Below are 25,218 nucleotides of genomic sequence, written 5' to 3'. Positions count from 1 at the left end.
GGACCCAGGCTTTGAGCCCCACGCTGCAGCACCCATGTCCCGGTGGTCCCAGGGGGGTGGCCCTGGGGTGGGGGACCAGAGGGGGCCCCGGGAGGGTGGGCAGGTGTCTCTGGGTGGGGGGGTCTCAGCTCCAGCTCACCCCCGTGTGTGTCCCCTCCCCAGGTGCGCGGAGCTGCTGCTGGCGCACGGGGCGCGGGTGAACCTGGGGACGCGGGACCGGCAGCTGACGGCCCTGCACGTGGCGGCACGGCAGGGGCTGGTGGCCCACGTGGAGCTGTACCTGCGGCACGGTGCCGACCCCGCCCGCCGCAGCCACCAGGGCGAGACCCCCCTCAACGCCGCCTGCGCCGCCGCCGAGCGCCCCGAGGACACCGAGCGCTACTACCAGGTGGCTGAGCGGTTGCTAGCGGCCGGTGCCGACCCCAGGGCTGCCGGCCGCAAGGACCACACGCCGTTGCACAACGCCTGCAGCAATGGGCAGGCCCGGCTAGCCCGGCTGCTGCTGCGCCACGGGGCCGATGCCACCGTCCCCAACTGCGCCGGCTACACCCCCATGGACTGCGCCCTCCACGCCGTCGAGGAGTACCGGCACCAGCGCCCCGAGCAAACCATCGCCCTCCTCCTCGACCACGGTGCTGGCCCCGTCCACCCCAAGGTGAGCAATCGCAGGGGATGCCGGGGGGTGCCAGGGTGCAGCGGCGGTGCCAGGGTGCCCCCCTTGTGGCACGTCTCTGTCGGCAGATGCTCAAGTTCTGCTGCCAGCACCCGCCGGCGCTGGAGATGGTGCTCAACGCCTACGACCGCATCCCCCCTGCTGAGAGCTGGGTGGGGGCCGTGCCCCCAGAGCTGTGGGAGGTAAGGGGGTGTGCAGGGTCCTGGCATGCATGTCCCTCCACCAACCCCAGCCCGCTCACCCCCGTGCCTGTGCGTGTCGCCCCTCTCCAGGAGCACGGGGCTCTCTACGCCTCGGCGGTGCGCATGGCAGGCCAGCCGCGGCGGCTGCAGCACCTGGCCCGCTGCACTGTCCGGCAGCACCTGGGCGCCCGCTGCCACGCCGCCATCCCTGGGCTGGCCCTGCCGCCCGCCCTGCGCCGCTACCTCCAGCTGCCCCTCCAGGGGGTCATCTCCTGAGGGCGGCCCCCGGCACCGGCCCGTCGGCTCCGGCATGGAGGCACGGGGAGACAAGGCGGGAGCTGGCGGCTCCGTGGCCCCCAGGCACCCCGGTGTCAATAAAGGACGTGGCAGAGGCAGCTCTCGGGGCGTCTCCTTCCCCGCGGGGACCGGCAGGGGCAATGGGCGCCGGGTGGGCCAGAGGCCAGGGGGGTGACAGGCCCCGGAGAGGCGACAGCCGGGCCCGGGGGCGGGGACGGGCCCGGGGCCACACGAGACACCCCACGCTCCGCCCCACGCTCCGCCCCACGCCGTTGCGGCCCTGGCCCCGCCCATGATAGCCCCGCCCTCACAGAGACCACGCCTACTTCCGCCCAGTCTGGAGGCGTGGCCCGAGCGCTCCGCCCTCCCACCGCCCCTGCGCGCCATCAGCTCCCGCCGGGCCACTCCTAGTAGGCGTGGCTTGGACGCGCGGCCGTGACGCACTGTGTGTGCGCCCGCGGCTTTCTCCCTCCCCCCCCCCCCCCCCCATCCCCGCCGCCCCTTCCCGCGGCGGCGGCGCTGTGACGTGACGTGGCGCTTCCGGCGCGCGAGCGGCGACGGGACGCGGTGAGTGCGGGCGGGGCCGGCGGGACCCCCGGGCCTGGCAGGGACCCCCCGGGACCGGCAGAGACCCCTCCCGGGCCTGGCAAGGACCTCCTGGGCCTGCCAGGGACCGTCCGGCCCTGTCAAGGGCCCCCCCCGGGATCCCCGCGGGCCTTCCAGCGCGCCCCTCCCCCCCCCTCCCCTTAGCCGTTCCCCCGCACTAACCCAGCCGGGACCGTCTCGACCCGCGCCGTCCTGCCGCTGCTCGGGCCGGCCCCGGGCCGCCCCCCGCGCTGGGCCCTGTCCCGCCCTGCCGGGCTGTGCCGCGTCCCCGCTGGCGCAAGGGGACGGCGCCGGGGGAAGCCGGGCAAGGGCCCGCTGTAGAAAGAACGGGGAGGGCTCTGACCGACGTTAACCGGGCTCCTCGCCGCGCTGACGGTGCTCAGGGGTGGCGTGACCCTGGCTGGGCAGCGAGGGGCTTCGGGAGCCCACCGGGACCCTCCGGTAGCCCGAAGGCAGGTAAACGCGGCCCTGCTGTGTGCGGGGCCCTTCCTGCCGCGGCCGAGCCCAGTTCGGGTTGTAGGACGGGTGCTGGGTTCCTAACTGGCACGTAGGAAGCGATGGCATCGCCCTGCTCCCAGCGGGGATGAGGTAATTGCTCCCGAGCCCTAAGTTCTGCCTCCTAAAAGAAATCCCACATTTGCCGAGGGGCTACCACCTGCCCTGCCAGCTCAGAGCTCCATGGGGCTGCCCCCCAGGCAGCACCCTGGCCCTAGCTCTTGCTGGTTTAGTATCTCAATAACAAAAAAGAAGCATCTGCAGTAAAGATATCTCCCTTCCCTCCAGCTCTTTGTGCCATCGGAGCAGCAGCGAGATTTATTTTAAGGCCGAACACAACCCCAAAGCAGCCCCAGGGGTCCCCGCTGCCGCCGCACGGCCGGGTTGAGCCAGAACACAAGCTACCGGGCTGAGGGGTGGAAGTCCCAGCTCCAGAGATGGAGCCCCCTGCTGCCACCTTCATCCGTGGGGTGGGGGATGAGGTGACGGTGGCGGCCGGTGTTGTCGTGCTGGTCCTGGCTCTGGTCCTGGCGTGGCTGTCCACCTATGTCGCTGACAGCAGCAACCAGCTTTTGGGAACAATCGTCGCAGCGGGGGACGCTGCCGTCATCCGACTCGGCCACGTGGAGCGGTACGTGGGGACAGCGGGGGCAGCTGAGGCCCTGGAGCCCTCTGGGGTTCCCGAAAACCCAGAGGAAAAAGCAGAAGAGGAAGGAGGGGCAGCATCGGGGCCGGCAGCAGAGCAGGGGGACAGCGGCAGCTCACCTGACCCCGAGCGGCTGCTGAATGGCCGGAGCTTGCCCAAAGGGACGTCGGCCACTGAGCTCAGTGCCCCAGGCTGCCAGGGAGGCCCCCCCACCCCAGGGGGGAGCGACCTGTGCTCCAGCCTCATCAAGATCCGGCTCAAATTCCTCAATGACACGGAGGAGGTAGCTGTGGTCCGGCCTGAGGACACCGTGGGGGGCCTCAAGAGGTAAGTCCCGAGGAGGATGTGAGGGAGTGCTGCCTGGTTGCAGCTTTTGTCCCCCCCCTTGTACAAACAGCCCCCTCCCCACCATTCTGCCTGAGAACAGCGGAGGATTTTCATCCCTTCTTACTGCCACAAGGGATTTCTCCAAAAATAACAAGGTGCCAATTTTAAAATAGTAAGTTTAAAAGATGAGACCTGTGGCGGTTCCCCCAATGCGGGACCCTCATCGATTTTAAACTGTTTCCCGCAGTTTCCCAGGTCACTTGAGGCCATGAGCCCTGTCTCTGACCTCATCCCTCCTTCCACAGCAAATATTTCCCGGGCCAGGAGAACCAGATGAAGTTCATCTATCGCGGGCAGCTGCTGCAGGACCAGGGGCGGACGCTGCGCTCGCTCCACATCACAGACAACTGTGTCATCCACTGCCACCACTCCCAGAGCGCTGCCAGCGCTGCCGCCACACTGCCGGACCCCAGCACCGCCACCCCCGATGCCGGTGGCCTCTCCCTTAGCGTGGGGAACCTGATGGTCCCCGCCGTCATGGTGGTGCTGGCGGTCATCTGGTATTTCCGCATCAATTACCGACAGCTCTTCACTGCCCCGGCCACTGTCTCCTTGATTGGTATCACCGTCCTGTTCAGCTTCCTGGTGTTCGGGATGTACGGACAGTAGGGACTTGACCGGGAGGTGCCACGGCGTCCCCCCAGCCTGTCCCCATGGGAGCACGGCACTCGGGCGGGCGCTGCTTTCATCATGGCAGCATTCCGGTGACCGGAGCCAGCATGGCGGGAGCTTGGCACATCCTTCCCGGTCTTGGTGCCAGACTTTGTCCCACCAGAAGGGACTGTACTCCCCCCAGACACCTCCCAGGCCCAAGCATGGCTCTGGGGAGGAGAGCCAAGCAGGCGCAGTCCACTCTCACTCAGCCGGGTTCCATTCCTGCCCTCTGCTCCTCTCCCAGCGAGCGCACCGGCTCTGCGCACTCGGGCAAGCTCCAGCAGCGAGCTCCCCTGCTCGCTCGGGACAGCATTGTGCCCTGCCCCATTCCCGTCTCTGGGGCAGGATCTCTACCACAGTGAACGGTGAGGCAGGTACGAGCACCGGAACAGGCTGCGGCTTCCTCCCAGACTTTCAAAAGCAAATAAAAGGTGTAACGTCAGCCCGAGCACTCGCCTTCCTGCCCGAGGGGCGGCTGCCTGCAAAACCGCAGCTGGCTCATGACCCTGCTGCCTCCCCCACGCTTTTGGGAAGTATTCATTCAAAAAAAAAAAAAAAAAAGCCCCCACAATTAGATTTTGGTAAATGGAGTGGTGGGAGACAGGCTGGGAAGGGGGGTGTGTGTGTGCGATGGCCCTGCTTAATTAAACACACGTAATTAAGCAGGGTCCTGGTGTCACACAGTAGCCACAAGCCGGAGATACCAAGTCAAGATGCAGTTTTATTTACAGGGGCAGCCACAACCCACTAATGGGACACACAGACCTTACAAACGGCTCAACTACCCGTAGGGGGTGGAGTACGTGCGCGAAAATACAAGCCTCAAGCCCAGGAGGGCTCCGGGCAGCCGCTGGCTCTGCCATGGGGGGCCAGGACACAGACCCAGGGGGGACATGGGGCACCTCTAAGCACCCCCGCAGCCCCATTATGCCCCTTGGACCCCAAATTGCAGCCACTCTCCTGCAGCCGGAGGGGCCCAGGGTGTTCCGTCCGGTCACCGTGCCCTCTCCAGGCGGTTGGAGGGGGGGCCCCAGGGTTGTCCCCCATGTTTCTGGGTGCCCAGACCACCCTGTCTTTGGGCCCTGGGGCACGCGAAGGCCAGCTTGGCGTGACCCGGTGGCCAGACCCACCCCCCCAGCCCCAAAGCTGTGCCAGGAGGTACCGCCAACCAGAGCGGGGAGGGAGCATGGGGGCCCCCATGCAGCTGGGGACCCCCTGGCACTCTGGGGTGCCCAGAGCTTTGTGGGGACCCCCCCAGCTCCTGCCACAGCACTTGCCTTTAGCAGCAGTTTTAAAACAATAGTGAATCCAGAGTCAAGAGCACCATAATTTGCAAGACCCACCGACGTGACCGGCTGCACCACCACAGCGTGGGGGGGCTGGAACAGCCCCGCACAGACACTACAGCCGAACTCGGGGTGTCAGACAGCTGGGGGGGGGGTACAGCGGAGGGGGCTGAGCCAACCCCATCCCCAACGCAGCCCCTGCGATGGAAAGCAGCGGGAGGGGGGTTGTCACAGGGCCAGGGGGGCTCTCCTCCCCAGGCCCACCCAGCGGGGCCCTTGGTCCTGGCCCCCCCAGCCAAAGACCAGAGCCCGTGGGGCTACGAACACCAGCCAGAGCTGTTAGGGGTCCCAAAGGACCCCCTTGGTCCCCAGGCACGTGGGGACACAGAGCTGCCCTAGAGCCATCAGCCTTGGGGGGGGTGGGGTGCCTGCCTCATAGCTGGGCTGTGTCCCCCCCGGGATGTCCCTGGCAGTTTGGGGTCCCCCCTCCCCACACAGAGGCCAGTTGGGAGCAGGGGAGGTCACAGCAGCTCCCCCCGCCCCAAGTGTCCCCCACAAACAGCCCGAAACACAAAGGATGCAGCATGCAGACCTCCCCTGGGACCTGGGCAAGCCCTGCGGAGGCAGCGCCGGGCCCCAAACACTCCCCAGCAGCCGAATGCAGCTGCTTACAGCAGATTTGGGGGGTGGGGGGTCCCCACTTGTTCTCCTCTGAGCAGGAAAAAGCTCCCCCCTTCCTGAGCCAGCCCGACCCACGAGCGCCGGCCCGGGGCGTGGAGTGGGGGAGCAGCCCCAGGCCAGGGCCCGACCCCAAACCGCTGGGGCAGGAGGGATCTGCGCCCCACACGTGGGTCTGGGACTGCCCTGGGGTAACGGTGCTCTGGAGGGGCGAGCGTGGGAGGGGGCACAGCCAGGCTTTGGGTGGGCAGCAGGAAGGGAAAAGCGGGGCTGTGCCCCCATCTCCGAGCAAGACGCCGTCTCGGAGCTCCACGTACAAAACCTACGTCACAGAATAAATAGAGGCACCGGGGGCAAGGTGGGGGGAGAAAGGGGGGCACTAACGGGGGCACCCAAATCCAGCCTCCCCTCCCCGCAGCCACGGCCAAGTCCTCCGTCCTCCACGCCTCAGGTACCCGCTTCGTGTCCGAATCGCAGGGCTGCCCCAGCCGGGGCGGGAGGGGCTGCTCTGGCCCGTGTCCATCTGTCTGTCCGTCCCCCCACCCCATCAGCTCCGCTGCGCTCAGTTGATGTCGTCGTAGATGCTGGGGGTGTGGGGCGCGGGGGGTTTGGGCTTCTTCTTCTTGCTGGAGCCGAGCCCTGGGGCGCCGCTCACCAGCCCCAAGTGGGGTTTCTTCTTCTTGGTCTTGCGGGACTCTGAGTTGTTGGTACCTGAGGCAGAGGGGGAAAAATGGAGGAGATGGGGGTGTTGGGGAACAGCTGGGCCAGCAGGAGCACCCCCCATCACCAATCCATACCCAGGAAAATGTACCCCAAAAGGTTCCCCCCAACCCAGGAAGGTGGGTGACAAGATGTGCCGGCAGATGTGACGGGGACTCTTTTGAGGTGGCTCTGGATGACCATGGTGGGTCTGTCCGTCCCCTCTTGTGCTGGGAGACACCAGGAACACCCCGTTTTGCCCCCGCGGAGGGGTCTATGCCGCAGAATCTGCCCACCCCGCAAAAAAAGCACTCACTGGCTTTTGAGGAGGCTGAGTCAGAGGGTGAGATGTCGGAGGAGCCGTCCCACTGCAGCCGGCTCATGATGGCCTGGCTCTCCGCCACCTCGAAGCTGTCGTTCTCCACGCTGCCCTCCGCCTCAGGCAGGGACCTGGGCAGAGGCGTTACGAGGGTCCCCAGCCCCCAGGATGGGGGGGACAGAGCCCACGGTGTTGCACCCCTCAACGCGAGGGAGACACCAGGGCCTCGATCCAGCTCTCTGGGACCTGGCTACGTTGCACATCCCAATCCCAGCCCTCCAAGCCTCCCTGGAGGTGTCTCCATCCCCATCCCCATTCCCCACCTCACTCGGGACCTGGGGTGTCCCATGCAGCCCCCCCGCTGAGTCTCCATTGGCACTGGGCCGCAGAGCCCCAGCGCAGTCCCCACACCAGGACAGCGTCCCCGGGACCCTTCGGGCCTCGTGTGTGCTCACTTACGCAGAGGGACCGAGGAGGTAAACCCGGACCGATCTCCGCTGCTCATCTGTGTGCTGGGGACACCGCAGGGACCTGACGGAGGAGATGTGGGGCTCAGTCAGGCATTTTGCTATTGGGGGCAAATCCTATTGGGATCTGGGCACCCTGGGGACCCTCCCAAAGCCCCCCGCAGCCCTACACCGAGCGGGGAAAGCCCAGGACACTCTCACCTGGTGCACATCTTCTTGGTGTGCTCAGAGATGACCCCGCATTGCTGGGGAGAGAAGGGATGGGTGAGCGGGTGGAGGAACAGCCACGCGGCCCACAGGCTGCGCTCCACCACGACGGCCCTGGGGACCCCAACCCTCCTGTGCTGTCCTGTCCCCCCAGACGGACCAGTTCCACTGTCCCAGGCCACCACGTCCCCCAAGACTGAGGCTTTCTGCCCAGTGGGGTGCAGGGCTGATCCAGGGAAAGATGCACATCCCCAACACTGGGTTCAGATCACAAGTGTCCTCGTTCCTGGCCTGGAAGCCAGCCCCGCTGGGGCAGAGCTGAGCCAGGAGAGACCCCGGGAATCCCAGTCCCTGTGCATCCCATCTGGCTCGAGACGGGGCTTCTCCTGTGCCCACCGGTGCCTCCCAAGCCCCCGCGGTGACAGGCCCCGTGCCCTGGCCACACACCGTGGTGAGCAGTGTCCGCAGCTCTTCGGGGCCCAGCGTCTCATAGTTGATCCCCGCCGAGTTGCTGTACTGTGGGGGGCAGAGAGTGGGGTCAGGGCTGGCGGGGGACGGGGCCGTCCCAGAGGACAGAGGAGGGACTGGGCACCATCTCCCCCCACCCCAGGCTCACCTTGAAGGGATCGGGGTTCCCGCTGATCTCGCCTGCAAGAGAGGAGGGGTGAAGGAGGGTCCCTGCCTGCAGCCCGGCCCCCCCGTGTGCCCCCCGAGTGCTCCCCATGTGCCCCCAGACCCAGCCAGGCAGAGCCTTACCTCCGAGCAAGCTCCGCCCACCGCAGGTGCCCCGCCCACCCGAAATGCCCCGCCCAGCCCCATGCCTTGCTAGCATCCCCACAAACCCCGCCCCTTACCGCGATGCTCCGCCCTACCACGATGCTCCACCCCCGGGAGGCAAAAAGCCCCGCCCCCCGCGGCAAGAGCCCCGCCCACTCACCATTTTTGTGTTTCAGCGACTTGGACCTGCGGGGCGAGTTGGGGTTCTGCAAGGAGAGCGGGGGGCGTTGGGGGGCTGCAAGGTGCCCCCCCGTGTCCCCCACACCCCCGCCCCGGCCCCCTGCCCCAGCAGCACCGCCCAGCCCCCTCACCTTATCCGATTTCCTCTTCTTTGCTACAGGGAGAGAGAGAAGGGACGACTTTGACCTTTTCTGGTGGATTTAGCCCCAGCTGCTGCAGCAGCCGCCGCCAGCCAACCCTCCACCCTCACTCCCCTCTCCAGGGACGGGTAGGGCAGTCAGGGTCCCCCCCACTTGGCTGCTCTCACCCCACCACCCACTGCATGCATGCCCAGGACCAGGGTACAAGGGCCATGGGGCAGCTGGGACGTGCCCCCCACACCTCATGGGGGGCCAGGGACCCCCGGCCGAGCTGGCACCTGCGCACCCCGCACCCCATGTCCCCCCGACCTTTCTTCTCAGAGCCATAGGACCAGTCGTTGTCGTTGATGTCGTCGTTGTCCTCCTGGTCACTCTCCGACTTGTTCATGTTGTTGCTGCTCGCGATCCTGCATGGGGAGGGGAGGAAGGTCAGGGACCCACAGCCAGGATCTGTCCCGCATCCTCCCCGGCACCCCAGGATCCGCGCTGCACCGCACCGGCTCTGCCATGCCCACCCAGACAGTCCCAGCCCCAGATCTGAGACGGGGTCCCCAGCAGTCACCGACGGAAGGGGGGACAGAGGAGCCAGGATTCCCGGTTTGTTTTTCCAGGGCGGCGGGACTCCAGGGTTGGGGGCAAGGACGCACACCCCCACAACGAAAAGCAAGGAGAGGGGAGAGCCTGGATGCCCAGTTTCTATCCCATCGGCACCGAGATGGGGGTCCCCAAATCGCCAAGCCCCCCCCAAGACAAGACACAGCCCCACAGCCTCAGTCCTCCCCTTGTGCCTCGTTTTCCCCACACAGAGGGGGACCACGGGAGACCCCAGCCCAGCTTTTCGGGGCACACACGCTCACCTCCGGTTGGCGATGCGGCTGCTGTTGCGGCCCATGCCCAGGCACTTCTCCAGGTGGGGGGCGAAGCGGGAGGCGGCGATGCTGCGGCTGCAGTTGGGGCACACGCACTCCTTGTTCTTCCACTGGTTGTAGACCTGCCCGAAGATGTCCACGCCGGGCTGGTCCACAATCTCTGTGGGAGGCACACGCGTCAGCCCCCTCCCCGAGACCTCCCCCTGCTGTGGAGGCGACGCTGGCCATGCCCCCCAGCTCCAGTGCTTTGCTCTGGGGGGGTCCCGTGGGCCACCAGTCCCTTCCCAGACCCTCAGCTTGGCTTCGGGGGCCTGAAACCAGCAGCGGCGCAAGCAAGGGGGTCTCTCCTCCCCCAACCCACCCAGCCATGCTCCCCCAGGGCAGAGCGCTGCAGCTTGGGGCAATGTTTCTGGGGTTCAGTTCACCTCAGAGGCTTACAAAATGGCTCCTCTGGCATGGGCTGGTCACGTCCTGGCAGCACCGGCACTGCCGGAGAGACGCTCGGGCGTGTTTAACCCTCCTTGGCACTGCTTCTGCCCAAATCCCTATGGGTGGGGACGACCGATCCCCTCGTAGCCTCTCCACAGCTTTTCCCAGCGGCACCAGGAGCGGGACGCTTGCCATGTCCCCATTGCCAGCGTCACCCCGTCCCCGGGGAGCTGCGGGGCACTCACCGAAGTCCTTCATGCTGTCGGGGTCCGTGTCGTCCAGGAAGAAGTAGCCGCACTTGACCGCCCGGTGGACTTCGAAGCAGAGGCCCAGGCAGGCATCTTCCACCAGGTCCGTGTAGATCTCGTGCGCGATGGCCTGCGGCAAAAGGGGGGGGCTGTTGGAGACCAGGAGGGAGGTGGGGGCCGCAAGAGGGACAGACGGACAGCCCCGGGGGACAGACGGACAGCCCCGAGGGGCCGCTCACCTCCAGTTTGCTGTTATCCAGGCCAGACAAAGACATATCCTCCATTTTCATTTGCAACTGCTCGCGGAGAAGTCACGCCGAACGCTCATAGCACAGGACACGCGGGGGTCTCGCTGCGGGGGGGGGTGGGAGGCAGGGGCCACGCTGGCACCTTACCCCTGGCCAGCAGACCCCCCCCCGCCTCCCTTGCCCCCTGCCCAGCCAAAAACCAACCTCGTGCCCTGGGGAACGGGCAGGCCTCCCAAGAGCTCTGGGGTGCCTCCCAGCCCCAAGAGGCAGAGTCCTAGGTGAACCCCCTAGGAATGGGGGTGAACCCCCTGCCCCAGAGGCCCCCCAGCCTGGCACTAACCCCCCCCGTGGGGTGGGCCAAGGGAAAACAGGGAAGGGTCCCAGATTCGGATCTGCTGCCCGGCCCCCACCAACTCCCCGGGCGGCTGCTCTTTCCTGGGGAGGGGCAGCCACTCCCCCGGCCCTTCCTCTGGGTAAACAGGCCTCTCCCAGCTGGCCGCCATGGGGGGGACATCCCCTGCGCCCCACTGCCCCCCCCCCAACTCCCCCCGCGAGGCTGGGACATGCCTGGCCATCACTGAGGCCTCAAGCCCCCCAGGACCCCCTCCCACACCTCCAGCATCATCTCTGGCCTGCAGGTGGGCACAGGGGACTCGGGGTGCCACCCCATGCACCCCAAAACTGGGTGCCCCCCCGCGAGGGGTGGTGGGTTTTGCCGCATCACCCTCCCTTGACGCTGAGGGAGAGAGGGGACGGGGCAGGGACCGGGACCACCATGCCCCCCCTCCGCAGAAGGGGCACCCCGCCCCCCCCGTCCAACGGGGGGTGTCTAAAGAAGGTGGGGGGGGGGCCCAGCTCACGTCAGGACACCCCACCAGCACGGCGCTGCTGCCAGCACCCACCAACGGCGGGTACTGGCCGGCGGCTCGCGTCCCCCGGTTGCCATGGAGGGGGGGGTCCGGCACAACCACTGGGATGGGGGGGGGGGCAGGGGGTCCCAGTGTCTGTGTGTCCCCCCCCCCGCACCCCAGCACCCGCTTCCGGGCCTGGCCTGGGGATTTCTGCCCTCCGCCGCGGAAAGAGGAAACACCGGCCTGGCACCGGCCTCGCCCCACCGGCTGTTTCCTCCGGGACCCCAACGAGCCCCCCCAGGCCCGGGAGGTCGGGGTGGTGCAGGCAGGACGGGGGGTGGGGGCTGCCCGGTGGTGCCCGCCCCCCGCCGCAGGCAGGGCTGCAGGCAAGGCCTGGGGGAGCCGAACAAAAGGGAGGCAGCGGGGGGGGGAGCTGCACCAAGCCGGGGGGGGGCTGCACCCTGCCTGGCCCCCCCGGACTGATAAACCCCGGGGCGCGGCACCGGGCTGGGGCCGGGGCGGTTGCAGGGGGGATGGGGGGGCCCTCACGGGGCGGGAGGTCACGGGGGGGGTTCGCGGGGACACACACACAGGGCACGCGGGGCCGGGCGGTCCCGGGTGGGGGTCCCGCCGCGGGGCCGGGCGGATCGCAGACCCCTGAGGGCCGGGGAGGGATCACTGGGTCCCCCCTCCAGTGCTGCAGGGCCCCACGGCGGGGCGGGGCGCGGCCCCGGGAGCGGGAGCTCCGGGCCGAGAGGGATCGATCGGTGGGTGGGTCGGTGGGTGGGTGGGTCGGTCACTCACCGGCGCGGAGGGCCCGTCGGGGCAGGGGCAGGGCCGGGGCCGGGTCAGCGCCCCCCGCCGCTCCGCCGCGGGGCCCGGCGGCGGCTCGCCATGCTCGGCGGCAGCGCCGCCCGCCCTCCCGGGCGCCGGGGCCGGGCCGGGGCGGGAGCGGTGCGCGGCAGCGGGCGGGCCGGGCCTGGCGCTCCCTCCGCCCGGCGGCGGCGGCGGCCCGAGGCGGGGGGGGGGGGGGCGGGGGGGAGGGGGGAGAGGGGCGGGGCGCCGCACCCGGCGCGCGCGCGGCCCGCCCCCGCCGCCAATGGGGAGGCGCCGTGCGGGGCGCGGCCAATGGGAGCGGCGGTCGCCGCCGCCGCCGCGCGGGGCCGGTACCTGGTCGCAGGGCGCCGGGCGCCGGGGCGGGGCGGGAGGAGGGGGCGGGCACTGAAGGGGGTGCGGCTAGAAGGGGCGGGGCTGGGGGCGGGGCCTGGGGGTCTCCCGGGGGGGGCCTCTAGAGACCCCACAGATCCCCGGTCGCTACGGGACCCCCATCCCGAGGGGTCCCCCCCATCCCCACGGGTCCCTCCTCCCCTTATAGCCCCCCCAGTGGCCCCACGGACCCCCCTGCCCTGATAATGACCCCGGTGGAGCCCCCTAACCCCCCCGCGATCCTAACAGAACCCCCCACGAGTGACCCCAACCCACTGCCCACTAGCAATCCGTACAGAGCCCCGTGGATTCCCCGCTCCATCCCCACGCAGCCCCCAAAAGTGACCCCTAGAGACTCCCTCCCCCCCCCGTGGATCCCCCACGTCCACAATGCTGCGGGGGGGGGGGGGGGGGGGGAAAAACCACTCCTCACACTCAGGTTGGTGTTTTTTTTTTTTCCTAAAGTTTTATTTTTTATAGTAATGACATGAGAACAGAAACATTATTTTTCACTTTATTATACAAAAAAAAAAAAAAAAGGAAACAAAAAAACCCAAAAAACTCAAAAAAACAACAACAACAACGAAAAAAAAAAAAAAAAAAAGAACCGAAACCCAAGCAAACCGGGAAACCGCAGACGCGAGGCCCCCGCGTCCCGCTCAGCCGTACAAATTCCAAGTTGGGATTATTATTTTTTTTTTTTAATTTTTTTTGTCTTTTTTTAAACCTACAAAAACACTCTTTAAATATTAGAAAAAAAAGATGATTTTTTTTTTTGGTGTTTTTTTGGTTTTTTGTGGTTTTTTTTGTTTCTTTTTGTTGGTTTTTTTTAATGTAATTCACAAGAACTTCCATCTAAAGGATCCCGGGTTTTTGTGGCAGTGCCAAAATGCACTCAGGTTCAATTCTCTTGCAGCGCAAACGCCTTTTCCCCCAATTGTCGGCGCTGTAAGAATTTTTCATTTTTATTATTTTTTTTAATTATTATTTTTTTTAAAACAGAAAAAAAAAAGGTTGGTTGGTTTTTTGTTTTTTTTTTTTGTCTTTTTTTTTGTACTAAAAACACATCCACTAAAACACGACAGTGCTGGGTACATTCAGCAGAAAAAGGGATGGGTTTCCCCTTAGGGGATGGCGGGGGGGGATTAAAAATTGGGAAGAAAATTAAAGGAAAATCCCAAATGGAGGTGGGGAGGGGGATGGGGACAGAGGGACGGACAGACGGACACAGGGGGGACACACACGCCGGCCGGGTTCTCTTCGGGGCCCCGGTCCCGGGGGGGGACACGGGGGGATTGTCCGTGTGGGGGCACCTGGGTTCACCCCCCCCCCCACCCCGGGGTTGGGGTCAATTTCCCCAAAATGGTGGTTTTTCAGCCCAATTTGAGGCGAGACTGTGAGAGGGGGTGTCACCCCCCCCATAGCATTGAGGGGATCCCCAAGTTGTTTCGGGGTGACTTAAGGTCTTGGGGGGGCTGGATTTGGGGTGCTGGGACCAGCAAACCTGGGAGGGGGGGTGGGACCCCCCCTTGCAGCCAGAAAAACCCCAAACCTGCAGCCTGCCCCCCCCGCCCCCACCGAGCTGAGATTTGGGTGAAAAGAAGAGAAAAATGGCTAAATTAAAGCACAGGAGAGAAAAAGCCCCCCCCCCGCCTCCCCTCCCCAGCCCGGGAGGGGGGGCAGGTGCCCCCCATCCCCTTCCCCAAATCCTGTCCCCCAGCCCCGCTCCTCTCCAGGGACAGGGGGGGGGGGGGGGGCACACAGCAGAAGGGACAAACTTTGTGCACACACACCCCCCCCCAAAATGGGGGTCTGGGGGGCAGGGGGTGTCCCAAATCGCACCGGGTGTTTTTGGGGGGCAAGAAGCCTGCGGGGGGGTGCCGTGGGATTGCTGGTGCTCGTGTCTGCTTAAAAAAAAAAAAAAAGGGGGGGGGGCCCCCCCAGCCCGGCGCTGCCGGGCCCCCCCCACGCACCCACCCCGGTCCCATCCCCCTCCCGGGGAGGGGGGCATCGACCCCCTAAAAATAAACCCAAACCGCACCAATATTTACAGCATGGCTGGGGGGGGGGGGGGGGGGGGAAGGGGGAGAACCCCCCCCGGGGGGGGGGGGCAAACTGGGGCAACTGGGCTGAGGGGAGCGCTGGTCCTCCAGGGGGGTGGGGCGAAGGGAGAGGAGCAGCTTCACCGGAGATGGGGGGGGAAATGGGGGAGGGATGGGGGGGGGACACGGAGGGAGGGGGAGAGAAAAAATAAAAGCTGGATCTTTCTCGTTTTATAAAAAGAAAAAAAAAAAAAAAAAGAATAAAATAAAATACAACGGCACAACAACCACCGACATCACAGCGGGGGGCTCCGGCAGCACCCCCGCACACCCCCTTGGTCACACCGAGCAGCCGGGCACCCCGGCGGGTGCCCCCCCCCCCCAGCACACAACGCTCCCCCCCCCCCCATGGGGACACGCCGGGCGGTCACGGTCCGTGGCGGGCGCTCCTGCGGGGGTCCCGGCGAGCTCCCGGTGCAGCTTCAGACTGTACAAGGGTTGGGGTGGGGGTTTCTTTGGGGGGGGGGGGGGGGGGTGGCACCTCCCCGAGCCCACTGAGGGGGGGGGCGCAGGGAGAAGAAGAGACGTCGTCCCAACGGCTGAGTCCTGAACAACTCGGCTCATGCTCCGCACCCACTCCCTGGGGCAGGAGGGTCTGCGCGGGGTGTTTTTGTTTTTTTTTTTCCATTTGTGGGGTTTTTTTCATTAAAAAAAAAAGGGGGGGGGGGAGGGTTGGGGGTTTTTTTGCCCCCCGGGGGGTTTTGTTTGTTTTCTGTAAAGTCCGGAGCGAGGGGACGAGGAGGGGGCGACCCCCCGAAAAGAATGAAATCGCCAAAAAAAAAAAATTTAAAAGATAAGAAATCGCTTCCCCTGCTCCCTCAGTAAGGGGAGAGTGGGAGGGATGGGGGGGGGGGCTCACCCCCTCCTCTCCTCCTGGCCCAGGGGGGCAGCACCCCCAGCTCCCCCCCCTGCCCCATAGTGTGAGCTCGGCAGAGGGGTCCCTCTGGCCCCCGCTCCCCAGGCTGGGGGGTCCCGTGGGGGGCTGCAGCTCGCCAGGGGCAGGGAGCAGGAGGAAGAGGAGGAAGGGGTTTTGGGGGGCTGAGGGAGTGGGGCGGGGGGTTTTGGGACCGAAACCCAGAAACCAAACGACGTTACTAAGAGCTTGGCCGCATCAGTTGGAATCGGAGTCGGAGGAGTCCCCCGAGGAGGAGGAGGAACTGCTGCTGCCCTCCGAGTCGTTGTCATCCTCATCCTCATCCTCATCATCCTCGTCATCCTCGTCGTTCTGGGGAGGGGGGAGTGGCAGAGAGGACGGGGGGGGGTTAGTGGCAGGGCGGGGGGCCCCGGCTGCCGTCCATCATCTCCCCCTTGCCCCCTGCCCGCCCTCCCCGCTGCGGCACGGGGTGGGGGGGGGCCCCACGGCGCCGGGGGTGCAACCCCATCCCTCCCACCACTGCCACCCCGGGGTGGGGGGGGTGGAGGAGAGACGCGGAGCAGGAGTGAGTTTGCAAGGGCTCAGCTCGGGGGTGCTGGGCGGGGAGCGGGGCGGCGGGGGGAGCGTGCCGGAGCAGCGCACGGGGGTCCTACCCTCACCTCTGCCACTGCCTCGCTACACGATCCGAGGTAGGGTACCCGACCCGCCTCGTGCCTCAGTTTCCCCCCTCTAAAGCCAGGGAAGGAAGAGGCGTGAGCTGAGACCAGCGAGGGGGTCGAAACACCTCACCTGTCCGGTGGCGAGCACAAGGCACGGACACGGTTTCTGGCCCCAGCGCCATCCAGCATACTCTGATTTCAGTTGCACCGGTGTAAAACTTTGACTCTGGTGACTTACTCGGCATTCACACTGGCGCAAACGGAGCCGAGACCAGACTCAGTATCTCCACCAGGAAAAAGACAGGAGATTTTTCTCTGCTCACTGGGGGCTCTGCACAACCCGCACCTCTACGTCCCGAGGCTGCTCCTAACTACGCCCCGCGGCTGCTCCTCACACCCTCCCCGGGGACGCCGGGCAGGGCAGGGGGGGGATCCCGTTCCCCTTTGCCTCCCCGTGCCCCCCGCCCGCTTCCCGGGAGCTCGTCCGCCACGGTCCTATCTGAGCCTGGGTCCGGACGCCCCCCAGCCCCGGAGGAGGGTGAGGATGGGGACGAGGGCAGAGCGAGCGGTACGGGAGCGGAGCGGGGCCCGGGACGGCCCCGCCGCCCTCCCCGCGGCACGCACCGCAGCCTCACCTCGTCCCCGTCCTCACTCTCCTCCTCGCTGCTGGACTCCGAGGAGTCGCCGCCTTCCTCTGACGAGTCGCCGTTGTCATCGTCGTCGTCCTCGTCTTCATCATCGTCTTCCTCCTCCTCTTCCTCCTCGTCGTCATCCTCAGACTCCTGCGGGGCGGGAGGGGGTTGATTGCGGGCGGGGGTCCCGGGATGCCAGCACCCATGGGTGCCCCACCGCATCCTTGGCTGTCGGCCGTCGAGTTCCTCCAGCTGCCGAACGGGGTCAGGCGGCTCCTACCCCACACCTTGCCTGGGCACCTTTCCCCATTTATGTTACGAACGACCCCAAAAAGGCTCCCGGCAGGGGTGCGGGTGCAAAATAAGACCAGGGTGGGTTTTTAAGCCCGGATTTGGGGAGGGCCCCTGGTTTGCTGCCTCAAGCAAAAAGGCAGGCAGCAGAAAGCACCAGGGATGCCTCGAGCCAGAGGTCTGGGACCCCCGGGACGCCCTCCCCAGGGAGGAGGGTGCTGGGTGTCCCCAAAGCGAGCGCGGCCGTCGTGCACTCACCGACTTGGACTGCATCGTTGGCTTCATCTTGGGGTTGGGGCCCCGGATCTTCCCTATGCTCTTGCGTTTCTGCCGGGGAGGAACAAGGCAAAACCGTTTAGAGCTGCCGGGCTCGAGCTCGGCTCCTTCTCGGTGCCCGGCGCGAAAAAAACCCCGCTGCCGGGCTGCTGCGGCGGCGAGTCGCTTTGCGGGGCTTTCCCGAGCTCAGCTCATCTACCGCCCAGCCCACCCTCACCCGGGGCTGATCCCGGCCCAGCCCCAAGCCCCCCGGTGCCCCCCGCGGCGGTGGCAGGCGGATACTCACGTTGGAAGTGTGTTCCTTGTAGGCAGCCCGCTCCTGGGGCGAGAGGCTCTGCGGGGACAGGGCAGAGAGTCAGGGGACAGACGCTGGCACAGGGCACCCCCTCCCCGCATATATTTTTTTAAAGGCTTTAAAAGTTACAAAAAAAACCCCAAGCCACCTTTAAAGTTAGAAAATGCTGAAGAAGGGTTTGGCTGGCAGTTCCCAGAGGAAAGGCGTGCGCAGAGCCCACGCCAAGCACCCCCAAGGACGCTCAACCCCAGAGCCCCCCAGTTCGCCCCGCCGGGTGTCAGGGCCCGACGCTCGCTCACCTTGAGCCAGATGTCGAGGTGCACCTTGTACTGCTTCTGCTGCTCCTCCGCCAGCTTTTTGTAGTGGTCCTTCTGGCCCTGGGAGATGCGCTGCCAGCGGCTGCCGATCTCCACCATCCGCTCCTTCAGCGGGAGGTGGTTCAGCTCCCCGTTCGACAGCAGCTCCTGGGAGAATTTCTGGTAACCGTTCCTGCACGGGAAGCACGGAGACCGGATCAGACGGCGTACACGGAGAGCCGAGGTGTCCGCAAGCAGCCTGCGCTAACCACCAGCCGTCCCCGCCACGGTCCAGCCCACGCTCCCTCCGCGCCGGGGCTGCTCTAGGCTCTTTTGCACTAGCCTGCTTGCCCAGCCGGGCCAGCCAGACCCGGCTTGTGGGACCCCACACCCCAGGTACTCACATAGGGGGTTTCTTCGGCTCTCCCTGGAACTTCATTTTCTTGGCAGAGTTGGTGGAGCACGGAGGGGCCCGCATCTCGCTCAGCTCCCTCTGAGCCAGAGGAGAAAGAGGGGTCAGGGAGACGGGGCAGCACCACCGCGAGAGCACGGCGCGGGATGGAGCAGGGACCCACCTCGTATCGCTTCTGATCCTCCGCCGCCTTCTTGATCCACATCAGCTTCTCCTTCTTCTCCATGTTGTTCCAAGTGGCCTCCATGGCCTTCAGAGCCTTCCCCCGGTCGTTCTGCGGCACAGACCCCCACGCCACGTTAGATGTGCCCAAGACGCCGGGGTGCTACTGCCGGCTCCGCCACGGACCACGGGGCACCCGCTCCCTTTGCTGTGACCCCTGTGCTCCCCGTGGCTCCCAGCCCCAACCTGTTGCCTCGGGTGTGGAAGCAGGGGAGAAGGCGCAAGGCAATTCCCGCTGGTGGGAGCGATGATCCCGCTCCCAGTCCCTTTCCCAGCCCTCTCCTCACCTTGAAACGAGCCAGGTAGTCTCCGATGACGCTCTGTTGCCAGATCTCCTCGGCTGTCTTGGGAGACTCAGGCAACTTCCCGCGCTCCTCTTTATCTGAGCCGTGCTTCTTCTCCGACTGCGCCTTCATCGCCGCCTCCCGCGCTTTGTACTTGGCCTGCGCAGGGGTGCACGGCGCGGGTGAAGGGGCAGCACGGCCACCCCGGCACAAGCCCCCGGCCACCAAGCACCAGGAGGCTGCAGCTTCCCCCGCCGCTGCCCCCACGGTAGCACCGGCAGCCCCCCACCATGCGCGTCCACATCTCGGGACTCTTCCCCCCACCCAGGAAAGCCACCAAGCCTTTAAGTCGAGGCTCAAGGACCCCCCAAGGTTTCTTAAGCTGCTGGGTTTTGGCCCAGCAGGTCACCAGAAGGAGAGGGCACAGCCAGGGGCACCCGCCGGCGCCGACACCGGCACCTGGGTGATGGCTCGCCGGAGCTGCGGTGCTCCTGGGGACCATCGCCCCTCCGGCGCGGTGCCCGGGGGCGAGAAAGCCCCTGGCAGCAGGACAAGGACAGGCAGCGTTCCCCGGGCTGCCGGGGACGCCCAGCGGGGCACGCGAGGGCGGGGGAGACGGGGACGGAGGGGAAGGGTCGGGGACGGTACCGACCTTCTTCTTCTCGGAGAGGTCGTTCCACATGCGGGCCAGGAGCCGGGTCAGCTCGCTCTCCGACAGCTCCGGCCGCTCCTCCTGCAGCTGCTTCCGCTTCTCCTCCGAGAAGATGAACATGGCGGAGATAGGCCGTTTGGGCTTCTCTGAGCTGGCCTGCGGGACGGACACGGGGCCGTGGGTGGGGGCGAGCACAGAGCGACCTGCCTCGCACCGGTATCCTCCAACCCCAGGAAAACACGTGATGAGAGGACCGAGGAATGGAGCCCTGAAAGCACCCCGAGATGCCAGCAACCCCGTCCCGCGGCTCTGGCACGCGCTGCCCCGCCTCTCCGGTTGCCGCTCTCACCTTGCCGGTCTCTGGTGAGGACTTTTTGGATGCAGGACTCGTCGCCCCTTTCCGGTTGCTGCCCAGCATCTTCTCCTCGCCCAGCACCCGCTGCTGCTCCTCCTCGGGCAGGCTCTGGGCGGCACAGGAGAGACACGGTTAGACGGCCCGACGCTAACGAGGCTTTGATGCAATCAGGGAACAAGGACACTGGGGACGGGGAACTAATGCACTCAGCCGTCTTGATCCAAAAGCCACCCCAGCCAGGGCCAACACCAGGTGCTGCAAGCCCGGCTGCGCAGCCCGGGGGTCCCCACGCCGGTGCCACCCCCCTTACCGGGCAATGTCCCTCTTCCCCAGCTCCGTCCCCTGCCTGGCTCGGTCCCATCCGCTTCCTCTCTGCCCCGGCAGGGCGGGCAGGTGCCCGCGCGCGCCCCTGGGTTTTCCACCCCCTGCCCTCGCAGGCGCAGCCGGGGCCACGTCACGTCCGCCCGGGGGCCCGAGCGCGGTGCTGGCACGGCCGCGGCGCGGCTCCCCCGCCTACGCCCCGGCCGAGGGAAGGAAGCGAGGGACTCGCTGCCGCCTGCATGGCCGCAGACGCCGGCAGCAACCCCTCCTCCGGCACCAGCCCCTCCGCCCACCCCCCGGCTTCCTCTCACGGCCGGGGGGCCCCGTCCCCACCTCCCAGTGCCCAACTGGAAGACACTGGGTCAGCATTAAGACAGCTGGGGAAGGGTCAAGACTATGCGCCAACATCTCTGCACGGCACCTATGGCTGTGCCCAGCCACGTTTTGGGGGGAGCAGAAGAGGGCAGCATCAGTGCAGCCCCCGTTTAACTCATCTCAGCCCCCAGCCAGGGCTCCCTCCCCGCGTTTGGGGTCTCTGGCACCCCATGGCGGAGGCACCTCCACGTCACTCACCTCCAGGAAGCGGAGGAGCTCAATCTCGTAGTCTTTCTTTTTCTGGGGGGAGATGGAGACGTGGGGTTACAGAGATCCCCTGCCCCATCCCTGCCTCGTGCAGTCCCCGACCCGGCCTCAGCCCCCTTGGCAACGGCATCCTCCACCCGGACCACCCGCTGGCCCCAGGCACAGGGACTGGGCAGACAGAGGACCAAGGGAGGTGAGCGAGGACCTCAGGGGGAACTGGTGGTCAAAACGACAAGAACAGGCACTGAGGAAGGGTGAGGGGCTCATATCCAGTGAGATTTGTAGCCCAAGTTCTCCCATCCGGCTCCTCCCTCCCCACAGCACTGGTGCCCGTCTGCCTGTCCACCCGTCCATCCGTCCATCCTCGGCCGCTCACCTGATCGCACTTTTTGTGGTACGCGTCTTTTTCCTTCTGGGAGAGCAGTTTCCACTGCTGGCTGCACAGCACCATCCGCTCGGTGCTGGGCACGTCTTTCATGTTGGCCATCAGCTCTGCACAGTACAGGGAGTAGCTATTCCTGCAACCGACGGAGGGACCCAGCGTTAGGGGCGATCTGCCTCGCTCACGTCCCCTCTGCGGAGCTGGCTGGGTGCTAAGAGCCCCCCAAGACCCCCCAGCTGCCCTCTGGGTTGCACTGGGCAGCTAAGTGCTGCGCCAGAGGCATCTGCATTTCTGGGGGTTGGATTATCCGCTAACCCGGAGCACGCAGCATCACCATAAACCTCGCTGAGATTCTCTGCAAATGGTTATTTTAATGTAGATTTAAGGACGAGTTTAATGGGGTCATCGACAGCCCGTGCCCATGGTCCCAGAAATGACTGGGGCTCTCACAGAAGAATCGTTAAGGTTGGGAAAGACCTTCAAATCATCAAGTCCAACCATAAACCCAACACCACCGAGCTCAGAGCCCCAGCTTCTTCGTTACCAAGAACCGGCATCCGTTCGAGCTGGCCGAGAGCCCGAGGCGATAGCTCAGAGAGGGACAGACGGACGGGGAGCGGGACAGGACTCACGGAGGCGGCTTTGTGGGTCGTCCATCGAACTTGTCCTTGAGCTGGCGCTCAGCCTTGGTGAGGGTGGAGCGGGTGATGCCCTCCTCGCTGATGTTCAGCTCGGGGTGCTTCTGGATGTAGTCACGCATGATCTCCTGCGAAGGACGGAGAGCCGTCAGGAGAGGGGCTCCGATCCCCGCCTGGCTGGGGGCCGGAGGAGGAGGAAAGAGAAGCCAACCATTGCCCTAATCATCTCTCCCCGTGGGTCCTTCTCCCTTCCCCGGACGTCGCTGGAGGAGGCAGGGCTCAGACTGACTAGGGACCTGCAGGGATCTGGCTGAACCCCCACGCTGGCTATCGGGGGAGGCTGGCTGGCCGCCGGCGGCTGCGGCCGGGAGGCAGAGTGGCTCAGAGTGAACGTAGGGACGAGTGTGGAGGGGAACGGGTGAGGCTGCTCCCTACCTCGTACTCCTTCCGCTGTTCCAGGGCCTTATGAATCCATTTCAGCCTCTTTTTATCGGAGAGTTGAGACCACTGCTTGCCCAGCGACTCTTTCACCTCCTTCGTGGTGGCCTGAAAACCCAAAGCCAGAGGTGAGGGCAGAGGGGTAAAATCCAAAAAAAGAAGAGGAAAAAATAAAAATAGGCAAAAATAGTGTGGCCCGCCGGCTTGGCCCGGCGGCGGCCGGCTTGGGGCCGCAGCGTGGCTGCAAGCCGAGCTCGCGGCCGGGGAAGGGGGTGCGTGCGAGTGCGGGGCATGGCCAGAGGTGGGTGTCTGCGCTGGAAATCTTTCCTGCCCTGACTCAGGCTGTGGTCACCCCTTCGACTGCAGGCAAAAAGCGGGGTCTGTATCCCCGAGCCTCTTCCAGATGTGCAGAGCCCCTTCTTACCTCCGTCCAGACTGCTGGGAGCTTCTAGCGGCGTCTTCCATCCCGTCCCCCCCCCTAAAATGCTTCTCTCGTTTCCCCCTCCTCTCCCCCCAGCAGCGGGGTACGGGACCCCTCGACACTCACGCTCACACGCACTCCCACCCACCGTACTCACATCTGGACGCACTTTCAAGTAGATCTTCTTCTCATGGTTGTACCACAGCTGCTGGGGGGTCTTGGGTTTTTCGGGGACGTCGGACTTCTTGGCATTCTGGATGAGATCCGGGTGATCTTCCCTTTACCCGGCAGGGAAGGGAGAACGTTACGGAGGTTGCAGGTGGAAGGAGAGCACCCCCTAAACTTCCCCGTTAAGGGGTAACCGGAGCTTCCACGGGCTCCGATACTGAGCCAGGGCGGGGCGGGGGGGGGTGTCTCCAAAAAGAGCAGGAAGGTTTTAGGAGTCTGCCCCTCCTGAGGCAGCATCAGCTACAAGCATCCCCCTAATGCGCCGGGCTGCATCCCTGGAGCAGCAGCAGGGCATCGGGAACGCCAGGATCCACCTGGGTCACAGCGACCACGTTCGAAGGGAAGGTCTGGGGGGAACCAGGTGGTCGCTTCGGCTTTTAGCGGTGCCGGTGGCAGGGCTCCTGCCCTCCCTTGCAGACCCTAACCCCCAGAGCGCGGCTGGCCCGCCGCTCTCTCCTCCTGGAGTCTCCCAGCTGGAGGGCTTGCTCTCAGACACCCTTTCCTCGCTCTTTTATTATTTTTTTCCCAGCATCCCCCCTTCCCTTCTGCCTTCAAGCCCTATGAGGGTTTTCTCCGTGAGCTACACGTAGGAGGGGAGAGCGGGTCGGCCTGGAGGGGCGCAGGGAAACGCGGGCGGGGGCTGCCCGCTCACCTGAACCTCGCCAGGTTCCTCTCAAACTCCTGCTTTTCTCGCTGGAAGTCCTGGATGTATTTCATCTGGGGACACAAAGCCACCAGGGAGGTGGAGAGGGACATCAGCACCGGGGAACGGGCAGGCAGATACAGCCCTGTCGACCCTGCCGGGGCTGGGGGCACCCCACCACCCCCAAAGGGACGCGAGGGCTCTCCAGCCCATCAGGCTGGCCCTGCAGCCCCCAGCCCAGGGTTTCCAGCCCGCCCAGGGATTCAGAGGCAGGATCTCCCGCCTCTCCCTGCAGCCGGGCAGCCCTGGGCAAGGGGCCACAGCAGGACTTTGTGCCTTAGACCTTTGCTGTCGCCGGCAAATCCACCCAGGCTGAGAGCGAGGGCACCCAAACGCCTGCCCGGGCTCTGGCCAAGCCCAAGCTCTAGAGGCGAGACGGGCAGCTCTCCTCCCAGCATCTCCCACGGCTCGGAGCAGAGCCTGCCCCTCCATCCCTCGCTCCCGACAGGGCGGCCACGGCGGGGCGCGTGATTTAACCCCGGCGTTAAATACAGATCCACCCAACAGCAAAGTCACCGTCCAGGTCCGTCTGGAAGAGACGGACCAACGGACAGAGCCAGCCAGCCTCCACCCACAGATCCTGGGAACCAGGACAGGAAAAGGCAAGGAAGTCTTACTGGTCTGACAGGACTAAACGAGCACCCGAGTTTCTCCCATCCAGAGCCAGATTAAACCCTCACCAGGTAGAGACTGGGCTCTGCTGGTTTTACTGGGAGAGCTGGGCAGGCAGAGCCCGGCACGCAGAGGCACACGAGTGGGAAGGGCCTTGCTGACTCTCCCTTCCTCCCGTACCTTTTTCTTCTCGGGAAGCTCCTTGTATTTCTTGGACAGGATCTTGGTGAGATCCAGGTTGCTCATTTCGGGGTGAAGCTTGGCATATTTGGCCCGCTCTCCATGAAGAAGCGGAAATAGGGAGTCAGGGGCTTCTTGGGGAAGTCGGGGTGTTTCTGGGAGACAGCAGAGCGGCGGACACTGAGCGCGGAGCCATCGGCACCACGGAGGGCACAGCCAAACCCCGAGGGCTCCCGGTTCCCCCCGGTACTGGGGGAGACCTGCCTTCAGCCAGCCCCCCGGTGACCCTGCTCCCTGACATGGGAACGTCCCAGCTTTGGGAAAAACCCTGGGAACAAGGGCTCCCTTCCCCGGGAACTACCATATTCCAGGGACGGGTATCTCAGGAGCAGCCTCCAGCCATGCGGAAGCTGCTGGCACAGCGGGGTTGTGCTGCAAGAGGGGAAACTGAGGCAGGGGAAGGGACGGGACCCACCTCCCGGGGACGGACGGTGGCAGAGCATCGGCTGCCCCGGGCTGCCCAGCCGAAAGCAGCACCCCACCCGAGCCGGCAGGCCAGGAATAGGACGGCGACTTCCCGGCCCCCCCGGTGCTAAACTTGGCTGCAGGCTGCCAGCAATACAGCCGGCCATATTAAATGTACCCTTGAACTTGGCCTGGCCCAGAGCCCACAGCCTCCAGAGCCTTGGGCAGCGGCCGCGGGATTACGGGCGGTGAGGTGCCTGCAGGGGCTCTGGCAGCAGAGCCACGCCGGTCTGGGGTGCCACATGGGTGACAGCCCCCCGTCCCGGGAAAGGGGGAGGTCCCCCTTTATGGACT

At 65.6% G+C, this 25,218-nt stretch overlaps 5 protein-coding genes across 7 annotated transcripts in view; 2 read left to right on the top strand and 3 right to left on the bottom strand.

Annotated features, from left to right (window-relative positions):
• Positions 1–36, bottom strand: part of SAMD14 (sterile alpha motif domain containing 14) — a gene marked incomplete at both ends in the record, with an annotated part of 2,175 nt that extends 2,139 nt beyond the window's left edge. The window contains one exon of the mRNA XM_082010537.1: positions 23–36. Coding sequence (XP_081866663.1) covers positions 23–36 — 14 coding nt within the window. The remainder of the gene's footprint in view (positions 1–22) is intronic.
• ASB16 (ankyrin repeat and SOCS box containing 16) lies at positions 35–1,198 on the top strand (the record flags this gene model as incomplete). Its single annotated transcript, XM_082010536.1, has 4 exons — positions 35–42; positions 163–655; positions 742–855; positions 946–1,198. The coding sequence occupies 4 exons, from the start codon at positions 35–37 to the stop codon at positions 1,129–1,131; spliced, it is 801 nt and encodes a 266-aa protein (XP_081866662.1). The 3' UTR covers positions 1,132–1,198.
• Positions 1,199–2,690: 1,492 nt separating this feature from the next.
• Positions 2,691–3,895, top strand: TMUB2 (transmembrane and ubiquitin like domain containing 2; the record flags this gene model as incomplete). Its single annotated transcript, XM_082010473.1, has 2 exons — positions 2,691–3,226; positions 3,532–3,895. The coding sequence occupies 2 exons, from the start codon at positions 2,691–2,693 to the stop codon at positions 3,893–3,895; spliced, it is 900 nt and encodes a 299-aa protein (XP_081866599.1).
• A 2,571-nt stretch (positions 3,896–6,466) lies between these two features.
• Positions 6,467–10,529, bottom strand: ATXN7L3 (ataxin 7 like 3; the record flags this gene model as incomplete). Of its 3 annotated transcripts, none has more annotated exons than XM_082010444.1 (12): positions 6,467–6,615; positions 6,896–7,053; positions 7,382–7,453; positions 7,591–7,634; positions 8,044–8,112; positions 8,213–8,244; positions 8,534–8,579; positions 8,685–8,707; positions 9,003–9,100; positions 9,551–9,722; positions 10,237–10,369; positions 10,455–10,529. In XM_082010444.1, the coding sequence occupies 12 exons, from the start codon at positions 10,527–10,529 to the stop codon at positions 6,467–6,469; spliced, it is 1,071 nt and encodes a 356-aa protein (XP_081866570.1). The 3 variants fall into 3 exon arrangements, with proteins under 3 accessions (XP_081866570.1, XP_081866571.1, XP_081866569.1); XM_082010445.1 differs by having other exon boundaries at positions 10,479–10,529; XM_082010443.1 differs by lacking the exon at positions 8,213–8,244 and having other exon boundaries at positions 8,044–8,140; positions 8,482–8,579; positions 10,479–10,529.
• A 4,098-nt stretch (positions 10,530–14,627) lies between these two features.
• UBTF (upstream binding transcription factor) lies at positions 14,628–24,700 on the bottom strand (the record flags this gene model as incomplete). The annotated part of the gene is given in 20 exon segments (XM_082010535.1): positions 14,628–15,871; positions 16,310–16,429; positions 16,815–16,961; positions 17,361–17,429; positions 17,665–17,712; positions 17,973–18,162; positions 18,374–18,462; positions 18,545–18,655; positions 18,891–19,046; positions 19,540–19,695; positions 19,889–20,002; positions 20,789–20,830; positions 21,174–21,315; positions 21,812–21,945; positions 22,253–22,363; positions 22,834–22,954; positions 23,557–23,621; positions 24,400–24,497; positions 24,500–24,554; positions 24,650–24,700. Coding segments are annotated over 20 exon segments (2,133 nt in total). The 3' UTR covers positions 14,628–15,757.
• Between the last annotated feature and the right edge of the window lie 518 nt (positions 24,701–25,218).

The sequence above is a fragment of the Phaethon aethereus genome (assembly GCF_964289735.1).
Source record: "Phaethon aethereus genome assembly, chromosome: 25".
Lineage (NCBI taxonomy): Eukaryota > Metazoa > Chordata > Aves > Phaethontiformes > Phaethontidae > Phaethon > Phaethon aethereus.
This window is presented reverse-complemented; position numbering and strand designations above follow the sequence as displayed.